The sequence below is a fragment of the Amblyomma americanum genome, chromosome 4 (assembly GCF_052857255.1).
Source record: "Amblyomma americanum isolate KBUSLIRL-KWMA chromosome 4, ASM5285725v1, whole genome shotgun sequence".
Taxonomy (NCBI): Eukaryota; Metazoa; Arthropoda; class Arachnida; order Ixodida; family Ixodidae; genus Amblyomma; species Amblyomma americanum.
In genome coordinates, this window is record NC_135500.1 from 69831664 (window position 1) to 69858505 (window position 26842).

The following is a 26842-nucleotide window of genomic DNA, read 5'->3' on the forward strand; positions in this document are numbered from 1 at the left end:
TTTCAATGTCGTAATCGCTGACAACGGGAAAAAGAAATTGGAATGGGAGTCGCTGCGTTTCTTGAAGGAAATTTTCCACAGCAGCGCGCACACTCCTTTCGCTTCGTCCAAGCAAAGAATTGCTAATGCAAAGATCAACCGCAGAGGACACAGGCAAAGCCAGTTGATGAAATGGAATTCGCAAAAAACACTTCCTCAGATCAGAAAAGCGGCGGCAGAACAGCAGGAAGTGATCTATTGTCTCAGGTTCGGCACAAAAAGGTCACAATGGAGAAACCTCTAGGCCAGATCTGTGAAGGTAGAAATTTAGAAGGGGAACCCGCAACGCAAACGAGTGAAAGAGGCCTCTAGTCTGCGCGAGCGCCAGTCTATGCTATTCTAAGGATGAAGAAGATCCTGATGTTCGGGAGATGATGTAAGAGCCGAGGCAGCAAATTCCTGAAATATTGTGTAGCTGCGAAACTTCACCGCAATTGTATATGGGCAGGTTGACAGGAAAGCAATAATGGGGCCGCAGAGAGAGGCCGTTGCTAAGGAATCTGGAACCTCATTTAAGTGAAAGCCCAAGTGACCTGGTACCCAAAGCAACCTTACCGAATTTAGATAGAGCGCGATCAGGAACTTAAAGGATTGAAAGAGATGGAGCAAATCCCGAGCGAAAGCCATGCTTCATCTTTGCTTTCGACGCAAAAGAGGTGTTCCACTACGAATTTGTACCTGAAGGACAGGCAGTGAATGATGCTTTTTACCTAGAAGTGCTAAGAAGACTGGACAGAGGGGTCAACCAGGCGAGGCTAGCCATTGCCGGACATGTAAATTGCATCAGGACAATGAAACCACCAACTCCTGCCCCATTGTAGGTGCCTGCCTGAAGATAAAGCGCAACGCGACGATTCGCCTCTTCCCAACTTGGCACCAGCAGAATATTTTCTATTCACAAAAATCCAATCCTCTCTTAAAGAACGCCACCATGGGACCCTAAATGCTGTCAAAGAAGTTTGCACAAGTGCCCTAAGGACCTTCCAGAATTAGCCTACCGGGGAAAATTCAGTTCGTGGAAAAGCCGTTGGCACAAGTTTGTCGACGCTCAAGGAATGTTCTTTGAAGACATTTGAGGCATTGTACCAGTATCTCTAATAAATTTATTTTTCGCAGCTTTTTCCCGGTACTTTGCATGAAATCTGTACATTAGGAAGGGAGCGCCATAGCAGCGCAAGGGGGAAATTGCTCGAACCCGCAGCCAGTACAAGAATGAGTGAACAATGTAAAAAGTGGGTTTCTGAGCCGACTGCGATTACAAAATGGGACCACTATTCTTGACGCTCCACATAGAACGCTATTTAAAAAAAATTTGCCTACTACATGTACCTCACATATGTGCCTTACATATTTATGTAAACTCATATATATAATTCCTTAGGAGAACACGCACAAATAACAGGATTTTGAACAAGTTTCATACACTAAATCTTTATTGTGAGGAGCGGCGAATTTAGAGGAGAACCATTCGACTCCCCTCCGCAATACAGAGATTTTAAGCTTTATGTAGCAATGGCCTGCATTTTTTAGAGCCAGAAAGGTAAAGAAATGCAGTGCGTGATTAGCTTATAGAGTAAGAAAATACACTGGTTTCATAACATCATTACGCAAGCAGCGTCGGCTGTTTCTGAAATATGTTTTTCAAAGAACGGTATGAGAGGAACGACGGACGAGGAAAGTTGCCCCGCTTTCACTTTCTTGCCTTTCGCGCGTTCTTAACTTGAGCAACCGATTTATTAACTATGCAACTTTACACTAACTTTCCGCCAAGACCATCGTAATTACTTGTGTACTCTTTTTCACAATAAACTACCATGTTTGGTCAGATTTTAAGTCATCCAGTAGCCCTTTTTCTAAACATGCACTATATTGGCAAAAACAGAAATGAGTTATTCGGCTGCAAATGTTATTAAAATAATTGCACTTAGAAACAGCACGAAGAAACGCAGACTCCACGAAGAAACGACACACACGAGCGCAGACTCACAACTGAATTTTTATTTTGAAGGAAAGATGCTTAAATATAAGACTTAAGAGGGTGGTTAACAGGGCTGCTGCAGTGATAAGCGCCAATCAGTGTAGTCGCGTCAAAAACAAGACCGAACGAAGTAAGAAGTAAGAGATAAAAATACGGTGTAGAGCCGCAAAAGGTGGTTAGGTGACAGCAAGAAAAACAAAAGCAATAAAAAATTAACCAAAAGGGGGAAGAATGAATTAAAACAATGAGGGACACAGATGGGAAAATACAAGTGAATACATAAAACATGAAAGACGTAAAAGCTTTAAAAACGTGCCCAAAAAGGGTAGATTAAAAGCTTAAAGGCTGAGGAAGAAGACGAAGTGCCCCTTCTATGGTGGCTGCACATAGCTCCAGTGAAAAATCTCGCCATCCGCACAAATATGTTCCTTGTATCAAGAGAACTGACTTCGCACCATCTGAGGAAGCTCCGGATGCTTATGCGCCGTCTGGCTGGGTGGCAGTAAGCAAATGTCCTTCAGTCATCTAGGCAGCTGGACTGGGCTCCGAGACTAGGCCTAGAGCCACCGGTGACGGGCTGGCAGAGGTGGCTTCGCCGGCGTCGGTCCCTGATCCCGGTTCATCAGTGGCAGCGCACATCTGGCCTTCTCCAAATGCGCCTCAGCCCTTGAGCGATCTGCCCTCTGGGCGTAACTGGGCAATGGCTGCCTAGCCCCCACTGCTGGATGGGCTTCAACCGTGCACCGTGAGGAGGAGAGCTCTCCAATGGACCTGTATTCAGCACCTCCATCCGTGCTACCGGCTTCCCGCAGCTCTCAAAAGCGCCCATCAGGGGACACTGCACAGGATTCGTCTTCTGGCAACTGCAGCTCACAAGGCAAGCGTTCCTGCCCAGCATATGCCAACCAGGAGGCTGTGCCGACATCGGGATCGGTATCGCATAAAGTGGCCATTAATGCTCTGGCAGCCAAAAGCCTCACAGAAATCCGAACAGGATTCTTCCGGTGAACCTGGACGCGTGCCTTGGGACCAAAGGTTTTCGTGGCTTCACGTCTAGAACGAAATCTAATACCATCGCTGTGTGGCTCCCGACTTTGGCTGCAGTCGAGCGTCTGCAAATGCTCAAGTGCACATCGATTACAAGCGAGATCTCGGTGCGGGTCCAGGTGTACCTAGTAGAAGGTTCGGACCTAAAACGCTGTGTTGTTTACAACGTCGATGTTGCCGAAGACCCGACGACCCTCCAGCGTGAGCTGTACTGTCGAACCCACCGTGTCATCCAGGCACGGTATATGGGAAAGGGGCACTCGTGCATTGTCACACTGCAGGGCTCACCAACTCTCCAAAAAGGACTTTACTACTATGGCTCTATTCTGCGGCCTCGCCCAAACAAACCGAGTGCTGTCTATTGCTACAGCTGTTTCAGACCTGACCACATGCGCCGATCATGCCCTTTTGCCACGCAAGGTGAGGCTCGGCCACAAGGCACACCGTTTTACAGGTGCAGACTTTGCAAGAGTGAGAACCACGAGATCACCTCTCCAACTTGTCCAACAATACAGAAAGCAACTGAGGAGGTTCGGTGTGGGATCCGTAAGCAAGTGCCTCATAATAAAAACAGAGCCCCGATACAGACATCCAACAGATTCGCGGCTCTTCAGTGGGATGAAGACGATTGGCCGGAGCTTTGTGAGCCCAATCCACCTGCAGCCCCTACCCAACAGTCGTACAGTGATAAAGTGCACAAGGATCGCCGTCGCCTTGAAGCTACACAAAAGCACAGCATACTGAAACCCCTGCGTGAGGACATGGCAGCAGTTGACGAACAAATTGCACGCTTTTTAGCCGAGGTCTCTAAGCTACGGCAACGCCGTGAACTGCTTGCTCGCCCTAGACAACCAGTGGAATTCCACTCCACGCCAATCAATGCTGCAGCGCCTACGACTACGTCCTGCCCTCATGCGTTTTTCGCCGACTCTACCAGACCTTCTGCAGCACTGCAGGATAACTCAACAGCGTCCCACCTCCGATTTATGGTAAACCAGTTATGTAACCTGACATCAGTTCTATTGCAACGCTTGGAAGCATAATCGAAAATGGCGTGTACACGTAGTTTTAGTGTGCTCCAATGAACGGCAGAGGCCTCTCCACAAAGCTGGGAGACCTCAAATATCGACTTCGCATGAACAAGCTCCTGGTGTGGGCCCTGCTACTGCAGGAGACCAATGTCTTGCCATCCATTCCAGGCTTTAATGGATACATGTCTCCTTCAATGAACGACCGTCGTGTGCACACTGTTGCCCCTCCGGGAAAGGCGGTGGTGTACGTTGATGCGCGTTTTCCTCAAGTTTGCCTCTCTCTAGAAAACTGGTGCACCTCATATCAAGAGGTAGAGTGACTCTGAAGCTTCCTAAGGCAACTGTTGTCATCGTGTCATACTATGTGAGACCCGCCGGTGGAGCTCCCTCCCGCTTTAATCTAGGGTGGTTATTAACTCTACGACGACAGCACCCAGAGTTGCCTGTTTTAGTCGATGGTGACATTAACGCCCCTCATCCGGACTGGGAGTACCCCACTTCAAGCCCCCGTGGTAGGCGTGTGCGGGACGCATTCGCAGAATCTGTTTGTTTTACTCAACCATCCAGATTCAGCAAGGCGGACTGTGTGCCATGCTCGCAGTCCAACATATGCTCCGGACCTTACTTGGTGGTCAGGACCCGGAACTCCATCGTGGCACCTGGAGCCAGACTGCTGGGGTAGTGACCACCATCCCATATCCACCAAGGGCCCGCCGATTACACCGTAGTGTTTCTGTGGTCAATTGGGACATGTTTTGCACCACCGTCGAAGATCTCTCTCTGCAATCTTCTACACTACTTGTGGATTGCATACAAACTGCACTGAATAAGGCTACTGCTGTCACCTGGACGGGCGTGAACCTCCCGGCGCCGGATGTGAGTTTGCTTAACCTGTGGGCTGCTCGCCGACAAACGGAGATGGCAGCTTCCCGAGACCCGACTTCTGCGCAAGCACGGACAAGGCTGAATTACCTTACTGCCAAGGCTCGCAGATAGGGACGCGATTTTTCGCGACGGCAGTAGCATGCGTGGTGTGAGCAGTTCACGACAAAGTCATCGAATACTGCTCTCTGGCGAACGTTTCGTGCAACGGAACATGGTTCCCGTCGTCCTGACGCAGCGGCCACAGCACGCTTCGCAGCTAACTTAGCTCCGGATGATATCGCCAGAGAGGCAGCGCGGAAGTTTTTCCCAAAGTATGATGTGTTGCCTTCAAGGGTCATAGGAGCCCCCTTGGCTGCCATTCCAGCATATGTCGATAAGCTCCCATCTAGAGGCGACGCCGAGGGAATGGCAAGTCCATTTTCAGTGCCCGAGTTGCTTGCAGGAATAGACGAGGCCAGTCGGAAGACTGCGCCCGGTCCGGACACCATTCCTTACGAGGTTTACAAGAACTTAACTTCCGCTGTACTGCCTCAACTCCTCGCCACCATTAACAAGGTATCGAGAGAAGGCGTCGTACCAAAAACCTGGAAATCGGCGTTTGTGATCCTTATACCAAAGCCGGGAAAGCCGCCAACAGACCTCGGAAATTTCTTGCCTATATCGCTTACGCCAACATTATGCAAGATTACCGAAAAATGCTTGCGAGTTGACTGTCGTCGTGGCTTGAGCGCCATGGTTTCTACCCTCCTGCCCAAATTAGTTTTCGTACATCCATAAGTACAGAAGATGGACTGGCTGTCTTGGCGTCAGCAGTTCTGGCCGCAACTCGCAGCCACAATGTACGTACTGTACTGGCCATGGTCGTTGCAAAGCCGTACGATAAAATCAGTCATGCTGCCATCTTGGAATCGTTTGACATGCTGCATTTCCCCGTTTGAGCACGTAATTTTGTTAAATCCTTCCTTGAAGGCTAACACTTCGCCATACGCCTCGGTGGTGAAGCCATCAGATCATTTGTGCCTCTTCGCGGCGTTCCCCAGGGATCGGTGTTATCGCCAACATTATTTAATATTGCTTTTATCCCCCTTGCTTGGCGCTTACATGATGTCTCTGAGATTAAGTTCTTATTGTATGCTGATGATATAACGGTGTGGAGAACTCACAACGAACTGATGACTCAAGCAGCAGGCCTACAATCATCCATAGATTTTACGTCGACTTTTGTTTCTTGAATTGGTCTGCAGCTTTCAGTGACCAAAACCACGTTCGTGTCAGTCGCCAACCGCTGGGGGCGCCGTAAACTGGCTGCAACACCAATTCGTCTCCATCTATCCGGAGCTCCAATTCAAGAAAGTTCGACCGTAAATGTCTTGGGATTGACAATGCACGAGTCCGGAACAAAAAGCCAAAAAGCAAGCAATTCAGGCGTTGGGTCTGATTAGAAGCATTGCTCCTAAAACAGGCGGAGCAAGCCCTCATGTTGCACGACAGTTGAAGCGGGCGGTTCTGCAACGGCGCCTCGTTTACCAAGCCTAATTCCAGCATTTGACGAGGGCTCAATGGCATCGTTTAGAACCTGATAATCGAGAGGCAATGAGGGTCATCTATTGCCTTCCCCGTATTACCCCGATCGTGGCGCTAAAATAACATGCGCAGCTGAATACACTAGATGAGCTGGTGCAGCAACGACGCGATGCTCGCCGCCTAAAGTCAAGCTTTACACACAACGTGTGTACTCAGGGCATATGCTTCATCGTACTCCATTCTACAGCCGCCCCCGCCAGTTCTTCCTCCTTGGAGTTTTGTGCAGCTAAGCAACAACAAGCCAACTGATCTACGTCGGCCATCATCTACTCGCGCGGCATTGTCGTTTCGTGACCGAATTATAGAGCAAGACGCCAATCTGCCGCATGGCTCCATCGTTATGTACGTTGACGCAAGCTTCGAGGCCGGCGAAACAACAACGGCAGTTTACTGTTCTTGCAAGCCTGCTCTGAACAAAACTTCGAAGTTTCGCCTCTCAGAACCTCCTTCCTACTTCTGTGCGGAGATGCTTGCGGTTCAAGAAGCACTTTGCTCTGTGGCCGCTTTCCCCATGCTACCCACGGCCTGCATTGTAATTGCCACCGACGCCCTTCACGTCACACGCCTACTACGACGAGTCAGTCGCACTCCAGAAATCTGCCAAGACATCCATCATCTAGCGGCACGCATCCCGCAACAAATCCGTATTGAGTGGGTCCCACATGACCTCCTGAACGCACAAATCCGCACAGATTCTGCCAACCGCCTTTTTACCCCAACCTCGTCCTTGCCTCGAGTCCTCACTCTGGATGACACCTCCCCCCTTTAAACAAGAAAGGAACACCTCCGGCGCCGCACACGTGCTCTAATCCCTTCGAGTGCGGTAACCCTCCCCCGTGGTCTTATCCGTGCAGACGAGGTTGTGCTTCGGAGGATACGGGTCGTTGTTGCCCTAACTCCAGCTGTGACACGCAAGTGGTCGCATTTCAAAGATTTATATCCCCGCCCCGGGTGTCCAGTCTGCAAGAACAGAGACTGTGAGGCGGATATTCACCACCTGTTGTGGGGCTTCCCGGCGCTGAAGCTGACGAGAATTCGGCACCTGGCGGCAGTGGGACTCTCATCGGACAATCCGGATTGATATATTGCCTGGACACAGGGTCCATATCATCATTCACTTCTTGATTTCATCAAATCAGCCCACCTTTTTTCGTCTATTTAAGCATCTTACTCATCTCTCAGTTCATAGTTTTTATGCCCTGAGGCAATAAACATCGCTTCAAAAAAAAAAGCTTTAAAATTTTATAAGACGCTGTGGAGGATAAAACAAGGTAAAGGCACTGCCAACAAGAGATCATTGAATCATTTATCTGTAAGTGGCACAAAAAAACCTTAAGTGTTCATCAGGCCACCAAGAAAATTTAGCTCTTTTTCCGACAAGGAGAGGGATGCAGTGCTCACGCGCTGATCACCAGCATGATGAATTTGGAGCGCTTCGACGATTTCCCTCGTCAATCCGCCTCTTTGTCGGAAAAAGAGCTGAATTTTCTGGGTGGCTTGGTGAACACTTGAGGTTTTTTTGAGCCACTAACAGCTAAATGATTCAATGATCCCTTGTTCGTAGTGAATTGATCTTGTTTTATCATCCACAGCGTCTTATTAGATTTTAAAGCTTTTAATCCCTCCTTTTTGGGCACGTTTTTAAAGCTTTTGCGTCTTTCATTCTTTATGTATTCACTTGTATTTTCCCATCTGTGTTCCTCATGGTTGTAACGCATTCTGCCCCCTTTTGGTTAATTTTTCATTGGTTTTGCTTTGTTACTGCCATCTGACCACCTCTTGCGGTTCTTTACACTTTTTTTATTGCTTACTTCGTTCCTGTTTTTGACACGACCACACAGATTGCCGGTTATCGCTGCAGAAGTCCTGTTAACCACTCTCTCATGCCTTCTATTTAAGCATCATTCCTTCCAAAAAAATACAGCTGTAAGTCAGCGCTCGTGTGTGTCGCTTCTTTGTGGTGTCCGCGTTTCTTCGCGCTGTTTCTAAGTACAATGCATTACTAACTAGCCAGGAACCTTGCTCTTCTGACTTTTATTAAAAGTAAGCTGGCGAACATCATTGCGACCCAGTATTGGGAACGTATTGCTCTGGCCTTGTAATGTTTTTTTACACGATACTTGACTAGCGTAGCACAAAGCTCTTAAGTCATCAGTAGAAATTCATTGAGTGTGTGATTCCTTCCGTGCTGTTCTTTTTCTTTTCTTTCCGGCGCCGCTTTTTAAGCAAATTATGCCCTTCAGTCATCATGCAGTCCGCAAGTATTTCAAAATTGATGTAGAAAAAGGGGAGTCTATATCTGACATTGCCGTGCGGCTATCAAGGCAGCATGCTGCTAGCCTGTCATATGCAGCGGCGTCATTGGGCAGAATATGAAGCACTACTCCTTGGAAAAGCCAACGTCAATCAAATCCTCGCCAGTATTTCGTAGCGAGCATGTTCTCTGACCGCGGCAAAGCAAGGAAATGAAGCACGCACAGATCCCGGAAGTAATGAAGACTGAAGCGGCTCTACGCATAAATATAACAGGAAAAGCCGTTATGGATACCTGCGGCGAACTAGTCCCTGCAAACGGTCGACCATTTCAATTCATTGAAGACTCCAACTTTTGGAGAGTCGTCGATCCCGTAATAAAAGGCATAAAACAAAAAATGTCTCTGAGCGCCGCGATTTTTCGACAAAAAGTAGACCAAGAAGCAAGAAAAACCAAATAACAGGTGTCACAGTCACTTCAGAATCGAATCGTTTCATTGTAAATGAACAGTGCTACACGCCTTGATTACTTCTTCCTAGGCATTAGTGCGAACTCATCGAAGCCGGCAAAATCCGTTTGCAGACATTCGCTTATGAAAGACATTTTTGAGCGGCAGACGACGGAAGCTTGGCTTGAAGACCTTGGCGAGCTTTCGGAATACGGATTAGCTCTGGAGCAAGTGTACAGTGTAGGGACGGGTAAAGATATGTTTAAAGCAGTTGTCCTCGAAGGCCCCGCCTTCCATGGAACGGGCTGCACGAGCCGTGGTCTCCCCCTACGAGTGACACACGCACAGTCAGCACCAGAAAGGCCGATTTATTGCGGAAAAAAAACGCTTCAATAGGGATACATAGACCAACGGAGCCAAGCCTGCGCTGCCTGTCGGGACAGGGCAAGGCTGTGTATAAGGCTGCAAGAAACATGTGCGACACCTAAGCGCGGCAGATGAAAATAGAGTCGAAAGGGCAGTTAAAAAGAAGTATACAGGAAGTACAGTAAGACACGGATAGACCAAGAGGCAGTGATGAGGCACTGAAACGCTACATGAAACCTGCTGCTTGCGTAGCAGCCACTCACGCCGAACAGTTAATCCATCCTTGCAGATGCCACTTCCATCTCCGCTCCTCTTCAGGATACCGTGCCCTCCCGTGCCGTTAATGCACATTCTGCTGGCTCCTGTTTACCGCCGAATCCATCACAATGCTGTACCAATGCTCCCGCAGGCATCTTCCGCTCGCCGCTTTGCTGCCCTTGTCAAGCCTTCACCGCAGCGATCTTCACATCTAGCGAGCAAACCGCTCGGTCATGCGCAGTTGCGCTGCCTGTGCGCGTAATTAGATGACTGGAAGAGAGCCAGCATAGTTTATATGGATAGAAAGGAGCCGTGGAGCTCTACATCGTTCTACCAGAGCGAGATTAATAATCTAAGGACCGTCAGTCGCGGCATGGTGTGAGGATCAAGACTAGCCGTCAGATCAGAATATAAGCGATTCATCTTGCTTGGATGTGTTCGAAGGGTGCTTCCCGCTTTTGGTTGACGGACCAATCGTTCAGGGGATGAGATGTGCTTTTCGCGCGTTACAGCCTGCATTACACGATGCTTTGACATAGCGTCTTTTGACTTTCTTTACCTTCAACAAAAAGCGAGTAGTTCTTATGTCAACAAATGTTTAAATGTATTCGTGCTAGGAGGAGGAGGACATTACGTACGCCGAAGCTTGCAGCCGCCGCTTGCTCGGGTTGCTACATGTTGCCGACGACTGATACAGGGCACCTTCCAGCAAACGTTCCCGTTTTTTGTGTCGGTGCTACCACCATGTCGAGAGTCCTGAACGAGCAACGTTTGCGTGTTGTCAATCTCTGTATCGCGGAGTATTCCCACGGACAGATTGCGAAAATTGTGGGACGGTCGTAAAGAGGAGATGGCAAATTGCCGATGCTTTTATAACCATCACATTCTGGTAACCGAAGGTTCCAAAGAAGTCATTCTCGCTTCCCAACAAGTGAAACCCTTTGGCACTGCCAATTAAAGTGGTGATTTTGCTGGGGTGTCTGCCAGCGTATCGACCGTGAAACTGCGGCTCGCGGTAGGCGATCTCCACTCCCCCGTCACGCCTCAAAATCCTCTTCTCTCCATCCGAAAGAAAACTGCGCGCCTGTTCGCCACCGAACACGCCTCGTGGGGCGTACACGGGTGAAATGAACTTAAGTTGAGCGATTCAACAGCATTTACCACTGTTTGGAACATCAAACGACGCGCCTGATTGCCACACTGCGTAAGGTATGACCCCCACTGCGGGCAGAAAAATGAGCTGACCGGTAGATGCACCGCCCATGTGTGGGGCACTGTTTCAGAAATGGACTTGGTGCTTGTACTGGATATATGGGAGCCTTATGATAGAGAAATGCCGTGAAATTCTCGACCTTGTCATGCTTCAATATGCCCTTGACGGTCCATTCCCGAATACGATTTTCTTTTCAACGAGACGTCTCCCCACTGCACACAGCCAAGACGGAATACGGACTTCCAGCCGATCGTGCGTTCGAAGGCTTGAATGGCCACCGACAAGAGCTCATATGAAGATTACCGAGCAAGTGCGCGGAAAAACGAAGTTCGACGTGGTTAGGAGTGATCTGCATTGCGCGTCGGCAAATGGGCTCTTTCGAGCTGTAGGAATGGAGTGCGACCGAATGAAGGGTGACACCAGCTTCGGTGAAGCATTGTACAGATCACCGCCCTCAATAATGCAGCAAGTGATTGACCTTCATGGAGCCGCAATTTGCAAATTAGCGCCTGGTCGACGTGCAAAGAGATAACAATTAATTGACTCCAAATTCGATTCGCCGATGGCTCTGAACATTATGTGGTGTTTTCGTCTGATGCACGGTTTTTCACTCTTACTGTCATCGACTGCATTGAATAAATTGTGCATTAAAGTGATTCAGTTTGATGACCCATCGCATCAATGATGATGGTATTGTCTTTTATGGCACAAGGGTACCTGTGGCCAAACAGCATATATGAAATATGCAACAAACCTTACGGGTCATCACGGGCCAAGTACCAAGGGTTCTACGCTCAACGGTCGTCAAGCCAAGCCTTCAGACACTGGACAGAATTTATATAGGGCGCACTATGCTCGAGTATGCTCGCGTGGCAGGAGTCAGTATTGAAGTGATCGTGTGCGCTCACCGAAGTGATAATCTAACAACGCTTAAAAAACCATTTTGGTTTGCAAGCAACATGCCTCGGAACACAGATAGTGCCTTATGTTCGAGCGCGGTCCCATGAACCCAATAACTAGTGACTACATCAGGTGACCTAAGTGATTTGAAAACTTGTAATTTGATATGCATTATGCCTCGGTAGAATAGTGGTGTGTTCTCAATATTAATCACGTGACCATAATCACCACGGACTGGGACATGTGGCCTGATTATAGTGACAGCTGAGCAGGTATTCGAAACACCTTTCGTGTGATATGGATCATGCGTGGGTACAAAAACAGTGCATTATGTTTGAACGTGGTCATGTTACAAGCCGCTGGAAGTGCTGGAAGGTGCTCGAAGTGGTAAAGGAATACGTCTACTTAGGGCAGGTTGTGACAGCTGATCCGGGTCATGAGAGGAAAATAACTAGAAGAAGAAGAATGGGAAGGAGCGCTTAAGGCAGGATTTCTGATATCATGAGTAGCAGTTTACCAATATCCCTTATGAGAAAAGTGTAGAACAGCTGTATCTTGCCGGTAGTCATCTACGGGGCAGGAACGTGGAGGCTGACGAAAAGAGTTCGGTTTAAGTTAAGGACAACGCAGCGAGCCATCGAAAGAAAAATGTTAGGTGTAGCGTTAAGAGATCGGAAGCGGGCAGAGTGCGTGAGGGAACAAACGCGGGCTAATGACATCCTAGTCGAAATCAAGAGGAAGAATTGGGCTTTGGCAGGGCATGCGATGCGAAGGCAAGGCATTCACTGGACCTAAGCGTAACTGAGTGAATCCCAAAAGAAGGCAAGCGTAGCAGGGGGGCGGCAGAAGCTTAGGTGGGCGGATGAGATTAAGAAGTTCGCAGGCATAGGGTGGGCGCAGCTCGCAAAGAACCGGGTTAATTTGAGAGACGTGGGAGAGGCCTTTGCCCTGCAGTGGGCTGATGATGATGATGTTACAAGCGTCACAAATGATTACGTCATATGAGATCATTATAGTTATAACCAAACCGAGATTGAATTACCATTTCCCTTTATATGCAACAAGCCTGGGTAAAAAAATATTGCACCAGGCTCCAATGTGGCCAAGTGAGAAGAGTCACAATTCACTTGGTCATAGTTATAGCCTTCGGATCAGGGCTTCGGAAACCATTTGGTTTCATATGAATAATTACGTGTTGCAGTATGTTTGAAGATGGTTTTATGACTGCAATAACTGGCAAGTTCGTCATGTGAGCTCGTCATGCTGGTATCCGAACAGAGGTTTAAGAAAACTGTCGTTTGAAATGCGTGATGCCTGGATGGAAAAGTAATTCACTACACATGAGCGTACTCACATGAAGAGAATTTCAAGTCACTATTACATGCAATCTGAACATAGCGATAGCGGCGGGCTGAAGAACACATTTCTTTTGAAATACATCACGACGCACCGCTGACAGAATGCAGCATGCTGGAATGTATCACGTGATAAGCATCACAAGTGACTCGATCATGTGTGCTTACGACAGCAGATCTCGATCTCCAAAACCCATTTCATTTACATACATGATGCTTGGTTTGAAAAAAGGTTTCGCTAGATTAAAAATTTGTCGCATAATTAACTTTGTTTTTAACGAATAGAATTAATTTTGAAATACATTCTCTTTCAGGCATGATGGGTATCTTGGTAAAAATTTCTTCGGTAACTGACAGAAGTCGGTTCTACCAGCCGAAGTGAAATGCACTCTTTGGTGTTGTGCTAGAAATTCATAGCGAAAAAAATGCTCTTCCATTACAGATAGCAAGCTTCTTTCTTGCGAGGGGGTGGGGTCACTTCCAAGAAATGCACTTTCTCCTAGAACTCCTAGTGACTACTGTTAAGAGGCAAGAGTGAGAACCAGCTTCTGCCTATGTTCGCGCGTTGCGACTCATATATTTTTAATAGAAAGATGACTGACGCCAACCACGTTAATTTTTGAAAGTCACGACGTTTAGGGACACGCTCGGTACCTTCTTCACGGTGTGACTACGGGCGAGGCGCAGCTTGGCTTTTTAAGCCCTTGTGTTGAATACCTCCGGTGTTCAATGGCCGCAAATCATGGACGTAAGACGAAGGAAGTGCCCCCAGGGATGCGATTAGCATTCCTTCGTGTCTGTTATATGTTCCACGACTCCAACAGAAGCCTCCCAACCAGACAGACTTCGGTCAAATGCTTTCTTTTGAGTTTTAACTCATATATTGGAGCGAGAGCACGTTCCTCGCCAACGACCCTTCATTTAATGTGGTGCTTACAACTCCGGAACCACTCTAGGCTATTTTTAAACCATCAGACGCTATGCAACTTTGTCCGCTATGTTCGCCCTCTCATTCTGCCAGACATCCGCGCCGTGTGTTGCCTTTGCATATGCAAAACTCCTGAGTATATTCTCGGACTACTGCGTGAGACACAAAGGTATAAAGCTCGTCGCTGCGATAATTGAGACTGGCAGTGCTGATCTTTAGCAGTGAGTATTTTCTTTACCGGCTACTGTACTTTGACCTTAGTGTGATTGCGTTCTGCATGCTTTCGCAATGTGCATACATGAAAAAACGGCATACGCGGTGGCAATGAAGAAAACGCTTTTGGTTGTTAATATTTTATTTAGTGCTTCCTGTGAAGCAGGGCTGATCGTTAGGTGCTGGTCTTGAAAAATGCTTCTACCTGCATTCAAATACACTTCCCATGCATCTAGTTAATCGTATACCCTTTGATGTAAGCGGCTTTTTTGAGCAGTGATTTACATTTTTAATCATTAATAAATCCGGCAGGACGTTGTTAATTTCACCAGGTATGTGTCATGTTGCTGTGCTGTGTTTGAAAAATGAGACCGGCAGTAAGGAGATTCGAAAAGTACACTTGGTGAACATGGATGAAACAACTGTTTGGTGCGGCACGACGTTATAGCCGCACGAAAGGCGCAGACAGTGTGGTCTCATGGAAAAGCAGGGCAAATACTTACTGCAGCATTTTAGTGAGAACATTGCCTTAATACTGGAAACAAGTACTGCAAGTTGTATTTTGCTTTTTGTAAACGACTCCCCTTTGCAATGCGTCGCCAAATGGTTGTGTGCGATAGAAAGTGAAAAATTCGTTGCGGGCACTTAGATGTCTCTTAACTGCGGGAAGGCGAAAGGCAGTGGGCACTGGGTAGTTTGCCCGAAGCCCACTTGGCAGGCTGTGATCACGTGGGAAGGTCACGTGACATAGGTTGCGACGTAACGGACGGACACCGCCATGTCACGCGACCGGACGGACGGTCACCGCGAGTATGAGCAATTAAAGGCTTTCGCCTTGAATATGATTAGTTCAGTTTATAGGGCTTAACGTCCTGAATGGACTGACGCTATGAGAGAAGCCGTAGTGGAGGGCTCCGGATTATTTGGGCTGCCTGGGGTTCTTAAATTTCAACTACGCACAGTACACGGGCCTCTCGCATCTCGCCTCCATCGATATGTGACCGCGCAGCCGGGATCTAAGCCGCGTTTCTCGGGTCAGCAGCCGAGCACCATAACCGCAGAGCCACCGCGGTGGCTAGATTTTTTAAAGAATTTCTCAAATGCTTTTCGACAGTTTCCCGTGGAAGAAAACAGTGAGACTCAATAGTAGTATTTCTTGCTTGACGACAAATCATGCGGCTAGTTGCGCACGCATAAAATCAAAATGCACCGATCATGAGGACACATATTTTTCAGTGTCTGTGAACGCAAACGTGAACCGCTCGACTACTGACCCGGAGAGCTCGGGTTCGAACCCGACCGGGGCGGCTGCGTTTCGATGGAGGCGAAACAGAAAGGGCACTGTGCGCTGAGCGATATCAGGGCACGTTAAAGATCCCCAGGTGGTCGAAATTATTACGGATACCTGCACTACGGCACCTCTTTCTTCCTTTCCTCTCTCCATCCCTCCTTTAACCCTTCCTTAAGTGTGCGGTTCAGATGTCCGCCGAGATAAGAGACAGATACGGCGCTTTTTCCTTTCCCCCAAAACCAATTTAATTTAATTTAAATGGTTCGCCACGGTTTCTGGTGTGTTGTGGTAGGTCAGTAGCTACTTCAAATGGCTTGTATCTAAAGCGAGATGATGGAGGAGGCGCATGGATGCCAATAGCCGTGGATGTTAGGTGATGACTTGAACCTGCGAGCTGACCTCGCTTAAAACGTGGCTGTGAATGCCCGGAAGTGCCGTCAGCAAGACACCCCGCAAACTTCGGGTCGCTTAAGTTTACCGAAAATCAATCTTTCGGGTGGGCATCAAGAGGAACTCTGCACCTTTATCGCTCCAAAGCCCGACAGCCGTGCTTGATCGCTGCGCCTCATGTTTTCATTGTTCTGTGCCGGCTATTATGACATGGCGGAAACCCACGGGGTGAATTCTTTACCGTTTGGTGATAAGTGAGGAAAAAAATAATAGAAGTGATTTGCATGTAAACTACGGATCTTGTTCGCAGTTCTAACCATGCTTACTCGGTCTTCCGCTCCCTTGTCGTGTCTTTTTGTACTTTATTTTTAGCAAGTAATTTTTTTTTCAAATTCTATGTCTTTGTTTCTCACCTCACACTAAAATGGCACTACGTGGCATTCGCCCCACATGTTGAATAAGGTACGACAGCGCTTAGGTTGTAAGAAAACACTGGACTGATGACTGTAAAGCGGAGCGCTCAATGCTGACACGCCTTGAAAGTAATAAGTCAGATGTCATCCCAAATAGTAACACAGAAACATATAAAGCAAAGGAAACGAAATGGCACAGAGTTCTAACGACTGGCACTACTATGTTAGCTCATAAATTAGTGTTAATTGGTGTATATCGTGCGGCAGGAAAATTGGAATTTAAGAAACAAGAAAGAGGAAAAAAAGCTTTGCCGAAAGCGCACGTTGATAGGAGAAGTGAATCATTATGGATGGATCTAGAAACACAGTGATACGCGCAACAGCCTTGTCAAAAAAAAATTGCATAGATTGCCGCGTTGTCTCATTTCGGTATTTTCAAACCCCATTGTAATATTGTGTCACCGACATACGTGAAGAGAAAAACACCGCGGGACGTACAAATGTGCCACAATTAAAGACACCATTTTTTTTGCTGTCTGCCGCTTTCAGAGTCACTCTTTGTATATTGAATCCATACAATAATGGATCAGGCAGGGTGGATACGAAGATCCATGCTTCTTGTGCTCGTTAGCGGTAAGTATATTTGACAAATAATTCATAAATTGCAATAAGCGATAATGCATTGGTTCGAGTGTCTAATTCTTAAGAAGGGTTCCGCTTCAGAGATGTAGAAGAAATATCTTGATGGCTTATGAAAACAATGTATATAAGAAATGGCCTAAATGCCGCTTTCTACGATGTATTGCCGCTTCAGAATGTATCAGGTTGCATAAAACAAGGTGTATGGTTTAGGAGGGTTTTCGTCCCGAAACAACTCAGGTTATGATGGACGCTGTAGTGAAGAGCTCCAAAAATTTAGAGCAGCTGGGGTTCTCTTAGCCTGCACTGACATCGCACATTACGCGGGAATCTAGAATTTCGCCTCCATCGAAATTCAACTGCCGAAGCCGGGATCGAAGCGACGTGTTTCGGGACAGCAGGCGCCCAGCGCCATAACCAGTGAGCCACCACGGATGAAAAATAGCAGTAAAGCAAGGGGAACAGCGACGTGTCTGATCAATTATTCCAGACACTGCGCAGACTTTAGCGACCAAGGTATTCTAAAAGCTTTAATTCTGCCTTTTATGGAGTCGAGGGGGGATGTGTGCTGTGGTGCAGTTTTATCGTGTGCACTTGAGCGGTTAACAGATATTTACTTAGGTTCGTGAGACCCGAGGTGTTCTGCAAACCTAATAAAGCTGCAACAAATGTAGAAGTTCTCTTCTTATAGTTATAGGGTTCCTTTACAAGCGAAGACACTATGATGAGTGAGCACCCCGGCGTGCTCACTTCGGCCGTTTCCTGCCCATTCTGCCTCTTTTAGTCATTTCGATTTGTCAATCTCAGAAATGTCTCCCGCCAGCTTAGGGCTACGTCCGTCTCTGAATGACGTGTTCGGGCAGCTTCAGCTTGCGTCGTGGAATTGCGAATCAGACGCGCTGTACTAATCGAGAAATAATCGTGTGTACTGTGCCAGTTTACACCTAACTGCAAAATGCTGCACATCAGAAGAATCGCCGGGAAAATGAATTTAAAAACTACTTACGCTGTGCTAAAAGTGACACGAAATTTACAAACGCGGTTTCTTTAGGCAGTTTGCGCAATAAATTTTCGCTGTTACTTCCTGTTCGTCATTTGTGCAAAGAACATGGTTCCTATCGACGCTTCAGGCGGAGCTCGGTCGATGCTTCTTGCCCGCAAACGCCATAAGCCTTCGAGTTTTTTATGGTATCATTTCTTTCGAAATCGTCAAGGAGCTCTAGCACAGCGAACAGAAGGACGACAAATTAATAGCATTTTTCTCTTTGGTTTTGACGTGATAGAATGCGGACCGAATTCCACGATACTGAAAATTCGTAATAAGCATGTACTCGGACCACGAATTGAGGCGCATCTTCAAACTGTCAGGAAGAGCGGCTGAAGTGCTGACAGTCCGCTTCCAGCAGTCTTCCCATGTTTCTTACCACAGTACGCACACACCGCAGTGTATCCAAAGGGAAAACTTTCCTGGTGGCTATGGCATAGACTGGCTCGCCAGAGAGCATGCAGGGTGTTTGTTTATTTATTTCACATAGTGTCAGTCTTCTCTAGAGCCAATATAGCAATAGGTCATAACAGCAGTGTAGAGCGTGCAAAGCAGTTGTGCCCGCATCAACACAATAATGCATGAGTTACATGGATCGCGTACAACAAGAGTGGTGATAACAGTAGTCTCCAAAAAATAATATACATGTCCTCAGAATATGCAGTGCATGAATTATATTCCCAGATGCCACACCAGTATTTCAGTCAACCTGTCTGGCGGCTCTTTGCAAATATGGTATGACTGGGTAGCTTATTCCAATCTGACGCTGTTTGAACGATGAAGGAATATTTCATGTAGTCCTTTGGAAACATAACCAAACAGTCATCTGTGAATAATCTCACTTCGACAGACCAGTGGCACGGTGACCCATGCGTATCAAGAGCAGTAACAGGTCCAGCACGGAGCCTTGATTTGCCAAAGACTTCACATGTTTATGTTGGATTTATTCTGTTATATGGTTACAAATTGGCGGCGGTTACTAATGAAATATTCAATCAACGTAACAATAGAAATACTCATTAGTATTAATTTCTATTTAATAGCAATTTCCTATGATTAACCAAGTCAAAACCGTTCTTTAAATCTAAGCAGTTTGTGTCTGTTTTTTAACCGCTTTCTGACAAAAATCATGCACAGAGTCTACCAGCTGCGCGACGGTAGGCAAGCCATGATGAAAGCTATGTTGGTTTACGCTAATAACGCAGTTTTTATTCTTTATTTATTTCACCCTCAGGGCTTACAAAAGCAGTGTAGAGGGGAGGGGCAGAAATAGGAATGACACTCTGGCATTTGACTAAGGAGAGGAAAAAAAGGCAAGAGTATAAAGTAGAAAATAACAGCAGCAACAACAAAAACGGCACGTATGCAAAGCACCCGGGTAGGTTGCAAATACGCAATAGATTGGTTGAACAGAATGCAGCATATAAAGTTACATGCTATCGCACCATGCAGCGTATTGCTGAAAATGAAGGAACAGTCATACAGAACATGATAAACGTCAAGTTCGAGTAATACAAGAAAGTTAAGTATGAAACCGATGGCTGTCGGTCATAGCGACCTGGGCAGCAGGTAGGTGGTTCCAGTCACGGGATGTTTTTGGTAGAAATGAATGTGCATATGTCATGGTGTTTTGACGAGGTATGGCGTCTTTGTAGCGATAATCGACACGTGCATAAACATGAGTGGCATCTGTGATCAGGCGCGATCTGAGTTGGTCGTTTTGATGGTAAATCTTATGGAAGGGGCAAATACGAGAAATCTTTCGACGGACAGCGCGAGGGGGCATATTTATATTTTGTTTCATGTTAGTGACGCGTGCCATGGAGTGGTGATTATTAAGGATAAAACGAACAGGAAGATTTTGTACTCTATCCAAGGTGTTACTCAATAATACATGGCCAGGGTCCCATATGGATGTAGCGTAGTCGAGAATGGGTCGAACATGGGTAGTATATAGCTGCTTGTTCAGTGAAGATGGAGCAAACAAAAAGTTACGTTGTAGATACCCAAGCATGCGATTGGCTTTCGATGTTATGTAGTTAATATGAATCTTCCACGAAATAGTATTCGCAATTTGTACTTCAAGGTACTGATAAGTTGAAACGGAGTCAAGTGCAAAATTATTAGTAGAGCAGCTGGGACAGGGTGATTGAGTGCGGGAAATTTGCATTTGTTTTGCATTTCGCAGCGTTCAATTTCATCTGCCACAGAGAGTACCTAGAAGCGATATTATTTAAGTCAGTCTGGATTAATGTCACATCAGAAAGTATTCGTTATTTTACGGTAGATTACACAGTCATCAACGAAAAGACAAATAGAGCTAGAAACACAGTTGGGTAAGTCATTACTATAAATGAAAAATGCAATAGAGCCAAGACGGATCCCCGAGGCACTCCAGACAGCACGGGTACCTCAAGTCAGGCCGTCTCGTTGTCTGGGACATATTGAGTGCGGCTAGAAAGAAATGCGATTATCCAGTTAAGCACTACAGTATCGAAGTTAAGGCGACTGAGCTTTACTATAAAGAGTTGATGATTAATCTTATCAAAAGGCTTGAAAAAATCTAGAAACGCACAATCAGTAACGAATCCGCAGTCGAAAAATGAATTCAGATCATTGGTGAACATAAGTAGCATAAGTGGCAGATAAAACCTGTTGGATATGCTTGTAAAAGATTATGCTCCAAACGTTTAAACGTTTGATTTCAGTGTAATAGGTAGATAATTAGAAAGCTTGTTGGGAGTCCCCGCTCTTAAATATTAAAGGGAACATGAAACTGTTCCCAAATCGCATGAAAAGCTGTGATTAGGAAGAAAGGACCTTGAAAATCATATGCGTAAATTTTTTTCCAATTCTGTCAGCAAACAGAGCTGCAATCGCTTCTTAAATACCCGCCGCCGACACGCCCTTGTCGCTTCCGGAAGTGTCGGGTGGGGGACGGCAAAAAGGGAGAACTGATGGAAGTGACGCCATTCACCGAGAGTCGGCCAGCCGTCCGGCTGCGCTTGCTTCGCTGCGGCCCGCGCTTTAGCGAACCACAGACCAACGTGATCTGCCAGTGCCGTTTACTTCCTGTCGTTCGGGCTTTCCGTGTAATGCTTGAAGCCTGTATATAAACCAGTTTTGGCGTGGTACTTCTTTCGAACAGCGCTCGGCACACAGCTTGGTAGAATCCGTCGGTTGTTCTCCCCCAGCCTCTTCCACGTTAACCAGAAAATCAGGTGGTACGCAGCATGCCGAAACTGCCTGCACAAAATATGTGCATCTATACTTCTCTTTTCGTTATAGTGCTTTCTTACCTGTTTGCAAACTCTTTGCCTTTTCCAGCTGATTCACATCCATGCTGAGCTAAGGCCCTTTCCAGCACTGTCTTTAAGGCACAGTCTTGAACTCCTTTGAGCTCGTTACGCAATGTGTGCCTTATTGCTTTTCCTGATTGCTTGCACCTCATGGCAGCGCAAGCAATTCTCTTAATCTTTCATCAGCGCGCAGCAAACGCAGCTGCACATAACTGAAGAAAAAAGCGATTATATAAGCCTATTATTATTTAGCAAAGCAAGCATTTGCATTCATGAGCGCTTGGTTATGGTTGATGATCGACAATGGCGCCTGAATTCATGCCTATTTGTCCTTGAGTCAGAACGGCAGAGTTGTCGAGCCGCGGTACGCATACATGTATATCATCTAGAAGTATTTCTGCTGGTTATATCGATACGCAACAGCAGCAACTATATTTCGCAGCACACTGGTATTGATGAGCAGCACGGCGAGCTCCGAAACGCAGCCATAAATTTTGTTCATAATCGTGTTCAGCATGCAAGAGAGGCTGAGGGCAGTAGCTATGGAGGGGAGGAGGGGGAGGGGGGGTTTAGGCTGTTAGTCACGCTGGCGCACTGCAGGGAGGTGGTGACGCGACATTTTTTCGTTGACTTCAGAAGAGTTCAGACACACTGCAGCACAGAACTTCACAGAAGAAAAGAACAACGCACGATATTCAAAGAACTCATCATGAACGGCTACCCAAAAGGCTACCCAAAACGCGACATTCGTCAAAAATCAACGCACAAAGACCAGCGCCACCACTAAAATACGTCACTTTACCTTATGTCGGAGGTGTCAGCGAGACCATCGCTCGAATGCTGAAAAAGCCGGGTCTCCAGGTTCCGCACAAGCTCACAAAGAATTACCACAAAAGGCTCCTTTTGGAATCCTGGCATTTCCAAACCACCCCGAACAATATCAACTGCACAAAATGAAACCTGCCACCAGTATATGCCCAGGGAATTCGCTCTTCAACTCAACGAAAAAAAGTCGCGTCACCACCTCCCTGCAGTGCGCCAGCGTGACTAACAGCCTAAACCCTCCTCCCCCTCCTCCGTGTTTTTCGCGTCACCGCTGTCGCTCCTTTGACCCCCCCTTCTCCCCTCCATACTTAAAGACGCTTAGCTACTGCCCTCAGTCACCCCTGATGAAGGAGCCGAGTCGGCTTCGAAACGTTGGGTTAAAGTTAAAATTTTTGGTTGGAGTTGTGCAGTTTATTATAAATCTTCAAACGCAACCAGACGGGCAAATCTGTCAAAATGTTTAGTTTTCAAGCATGCAAGAGACAACGCACGGGGACAACTGCAGAAGTTTCATGGTCGAACAGTAGCGCTCCGTCCTGTCTTTCTGCTTTGTGTTGTGTCTGTTTTTCGCCCTTGTAACCAAAGATTTCTAATATGTCCGTCTTGATATCGGTTTGTCCTTAAGTATATGTGTTAACAGTAGCTGTGATGTTGTCACTTAGACGGGGCCTACAGGTCGATCCTAATCGCTTCTTGAACCAAACCGCGCTACCATATTGCCGCAATTTTTTGCAGTGTTTGATTGTTCATTCTCCAAAGCTGCCGGCACGCTGATTTATCGCTTTGTTTGCGATGCGCAACGCGACCAGATTTATCTCGATTGTTCATATCCAGGCAGAGCTGAATCTACGTTGTTCCAGAATGTTCTAGTAACTATGCCAGCTTTGTCTCGAATGTTCGCTATCAGCTTTAAATTGAGCACGGCCGACAGCGATGGACATTCTGTTCGACGACCGTCGAGCAAGCTTGTTGCTACGACGCCGCCGAGTGATTCAGTCTATTGTGGGCAGAAGTCAGCCCAAATAAAAAGTTTCGTTTAGACACCATTTTCGCAGCCTTTCTGCTCTCTGACCTACAGTCATCACTTCGTGACATTTGGTGGAGGTGTTGGGTCCCCTGCCATGTACTAGACACCACTTCAAGTCGCGACGCCAGCCCTCTGCGCTTCGCACCCGACGACGAGCCAGCAGCGCACTGAGCCAGTCGACAACTCCAGGCAGAGCAGCCTGAGTTCGGGAACCTGCCGGAGCGCACCAGACAGAGAAAAAACGCTGCTACGAGCACTGCAACCTCGACAAGAATGTCGGCACTGATCATACTGCAGCAGCAGCGTGTGGCGCCATCATTCAATAGATCCCTAAGTGAAGACTCCAAAGAATGGTGGGACCGATTTGAGAGCGTAGAATCATTCAACGAGTGGGATGATGTGGCAAAAATTGGACGTATTTTCCTCACTGGAGCGCTCAGCACGTACATGGTACGAAAACCACGAGTCGTCCCCAACATGAGACCTCTTCAAGAAGGAACTTTTGTAGGTATCCACCAGCATTGTGAGGAAATAAAGAGCCGAACGACTCCTCAAGTCCAGGATACAGCTTCCGAATTAACCCGCGCGCGGTAACCTCGGGATAACCGACGAAAAGAAAGTTAAGTTTTTAATGCGCAGCATAAAGATGAATTTTTTGGCAGCCTCGTTCGCCAGCCGCCAAAAACAGTCGATGAATTCATGGAAGAAGTCTTCACGATCGAGAAGACCTTCGACGTCCGGGCTCGGCAGTACAACCGCCCTTGCTCTGTCTGTGCAATCCGTCCGTACACGGCGACCACCACCAAAGACAGCTTGCGGGAAGTTATCCGAGAAATCGTTCGCGAGGAGCTACGTCGATTACTGCCGTCCCTGCCCTCGAGGCTGGGAATCGAACCACGGCCTTCGGCGTTTGAGTCGGAGACGCTACCACTCCGCCTCGACGGCTTTTTTATTTATTGTATGAAAATAGTACCGAAAAAAAAAGTGTGAGCATGCTTACGCCACAAAACAGCAGGCCACCATACCCCTGCTTGACCCCTCTTTCTAAAACATCAAAAGTCTGGGAGGCACACACATGAGTCCAATAGGGGAACCAGCTATGCGGTTCTTTCAGGGCAGCATATACTCCCCGCACCAAAGCGCATTGTTCACGAAAAAAACATTTCTACGACCGTGGTGATTCGGCGTGGCGGTCTATCATCTGGTCTCCAGGGACTAAATAGTCCCAGCAACATAAATAGATCATATGGCACAACACAAATTTGCTACACATAAAAAAAAACGCATATTGGAGGGTGTAATGTCAATGTTCTTAATTGTTCATTGTAATATATGCCAGAAGAACACAGCATCAGTGCACAAAATACAGCAATGGTCAATTGTCCCTGGTGTTCCCATTGAGAAGGCAATAAGAATGTATCAAATATTTTCTCTATCATATGCACTTTCTTCCTCGCACAGTGGAGAACCTGCGTCATGTAGACAAGTTTTGCAATCATAAAAATGTTGCACACTTGAGCACGAGCAAATACTGACAGTTCCCTGCCCATCCGAGCCTGGGTTCGTCGCCTCATGGAGACTATCTGTGAAACCCAGTAGGCGCCACTGTGGCAAATTTGGTGAACAGGAACCTCTAGTTGGTGAAGGGTCCCGCAGCCACAGCTAATGCCACCATAATGACTTGGCGTTGCACCCCAATGGGCCAACTAAAACCCCTTGGGTTTATCTACATTAAGAGCCGCACCTGATACCTCGCAAAACTGTTCAGTCAAATGTAATGCCTCAAGCACACTCTTTTTGGCAGAAAAAAGGGGCGACATCATCTGCGTAGACACTCAGTGACGACGGCTCAAGCTTTAGTCATGACGAAAGGCGCATTTAGTGAATGCACGGGTTTCATATATTAACTCTTCCGATCCAGATGTCGCCCGCTTTCACTACGTAAATCCTGGCCCAGCAGAGCTAAGCCATGAGCAATTTTTTTTAATCTTCTTGGTGCACTCTGCACAATGTTTAACGATGCTTGAACGAACGGTGTCTGAAGAAAAGTTATCTTCCATGAGCCAAACGTTCAGGCAGCGCCACGTTTGGCCAATATCCACTAATTTGCATCAAAGCGGTACCTTATATACGACGCCACAAACACAACCCAAAAATGGGGGGGGGGGGGGGGCGGTGACGCACTGTGCTCAAAAACGGCATGACGTTAAACCGCCGTTGCACTGTACTTTTTAACATGGTACAAAGTGTTGCACTTTGAACAGCGCTGTGCACACGACGTCCACTTCAAACCTCCTCCCAACATTTCTAAGGTTGTGTGGCATGCGATGGACATATGGAATTGCCGCGGTTTTCTTCTTTTTTCTTTGTTCTCCCTCTTTACCGCACTTACTGTTCCCGGAACGATGACTTTTTGCCGTGGAAAGGAACATCTCACACGCCCTTGAAATAACTGGGTCTGGAAACTCTGTGGCTGCAAGCCTTTGTACTTGAAAGAACACACATTCTGGAATTCCATGCACGCAGGACTTCACAAGTGCGAAGCGTAAACACGAGAGATGCTAATCTTAAACAACTTGGAGAGTCCCGACAAAAGTTAAAAATTGGCTTTTTGGACCTAGGTTTCTTCACCCAACACACTTGTCCCTCCTCGAACCTGAGCCTGAGATCAAGAAATTGGAGCTCTTTGTTCACAGGTACTTCTGATGCGAGCTTTAGGCCCATTGAATTCTCTCTAAAAACCTTCAAGACGTCGACAGTACACCCTGCCTGTCGATCCTTTTCAACCAGTACAAGGTAATGGTCCACACACTCCAAATCCGTTATGCCAGATCATTAAGGTTTCGGGATATGGCCTTATCCGCTTTCCCAAAGAAAATGTTGCTTAGAACCGGAGCTGCAGGGCAGCCAATGCATACAGCCTGTTTCTGAAGGAAGATTTTGTCTCGCTATCTCTCAAACGTCATATTTAATACGAAAGAAAGCAGCTGCAAAAAATTAACCAAAATCCCACTTCAACCTATAAGCTGCACAGAACGAAGAACTCCAATTTCTCGTCCTCAGGTTGAAGAAGGGGCATGTGTTGGGTGAGCAAACCTAGGTCCAAAAAGCCAATTTTCAACTTTTCGTCGGGACACTCCTAGTTGGTTAAGATTAGTACCGCTTTCTCGTTTTTACACTCTGCACTTGTGAAGTCCGGTGTGCATGGCATCCCAGAAGGTGTGTTCTTTCAAGTACAAAGGCTTGCAGCCGCAGGGTTTCCAGACTCGTTTAATTCAAGAGCGTTTGAGAAGCTCCTTTCCACGGTAAAGGCTGAGCGTTCCGGGGACAATTAGGCAGTGGCTTAGCTCTGGTTAAGCCTGGATATACAAGCGAAAATCTTCAGTTATGCTTGGTTTGACGTCATGTTTATGC

General features: G+C 47.0%; 1 protein-coding gene across 1 annotated transcript in view; it reads left to right on the forward strand.

Moving 5' to 3' along the window:
- LOC144129559 (uncharacterized) overlaps positions 1 to 26842 on the forward strand; it is a 97636-nt gene that overhangs the window by 19795 nt on the left and 50999 nt on the right. Inside the window, exon 2 of the mRNA XM_077663702.1 lies at positions 17143 to 17226. Coding sequence (XP_077519828.1) covers positions 17175 to 17226 — 52 coding nt within the window. The 5' untranslated portion in view covers positions 17143 to 17174. The remainder of the gene's footprint in view (positions 1 to 17142; positions 17227 to 26842) is intronic.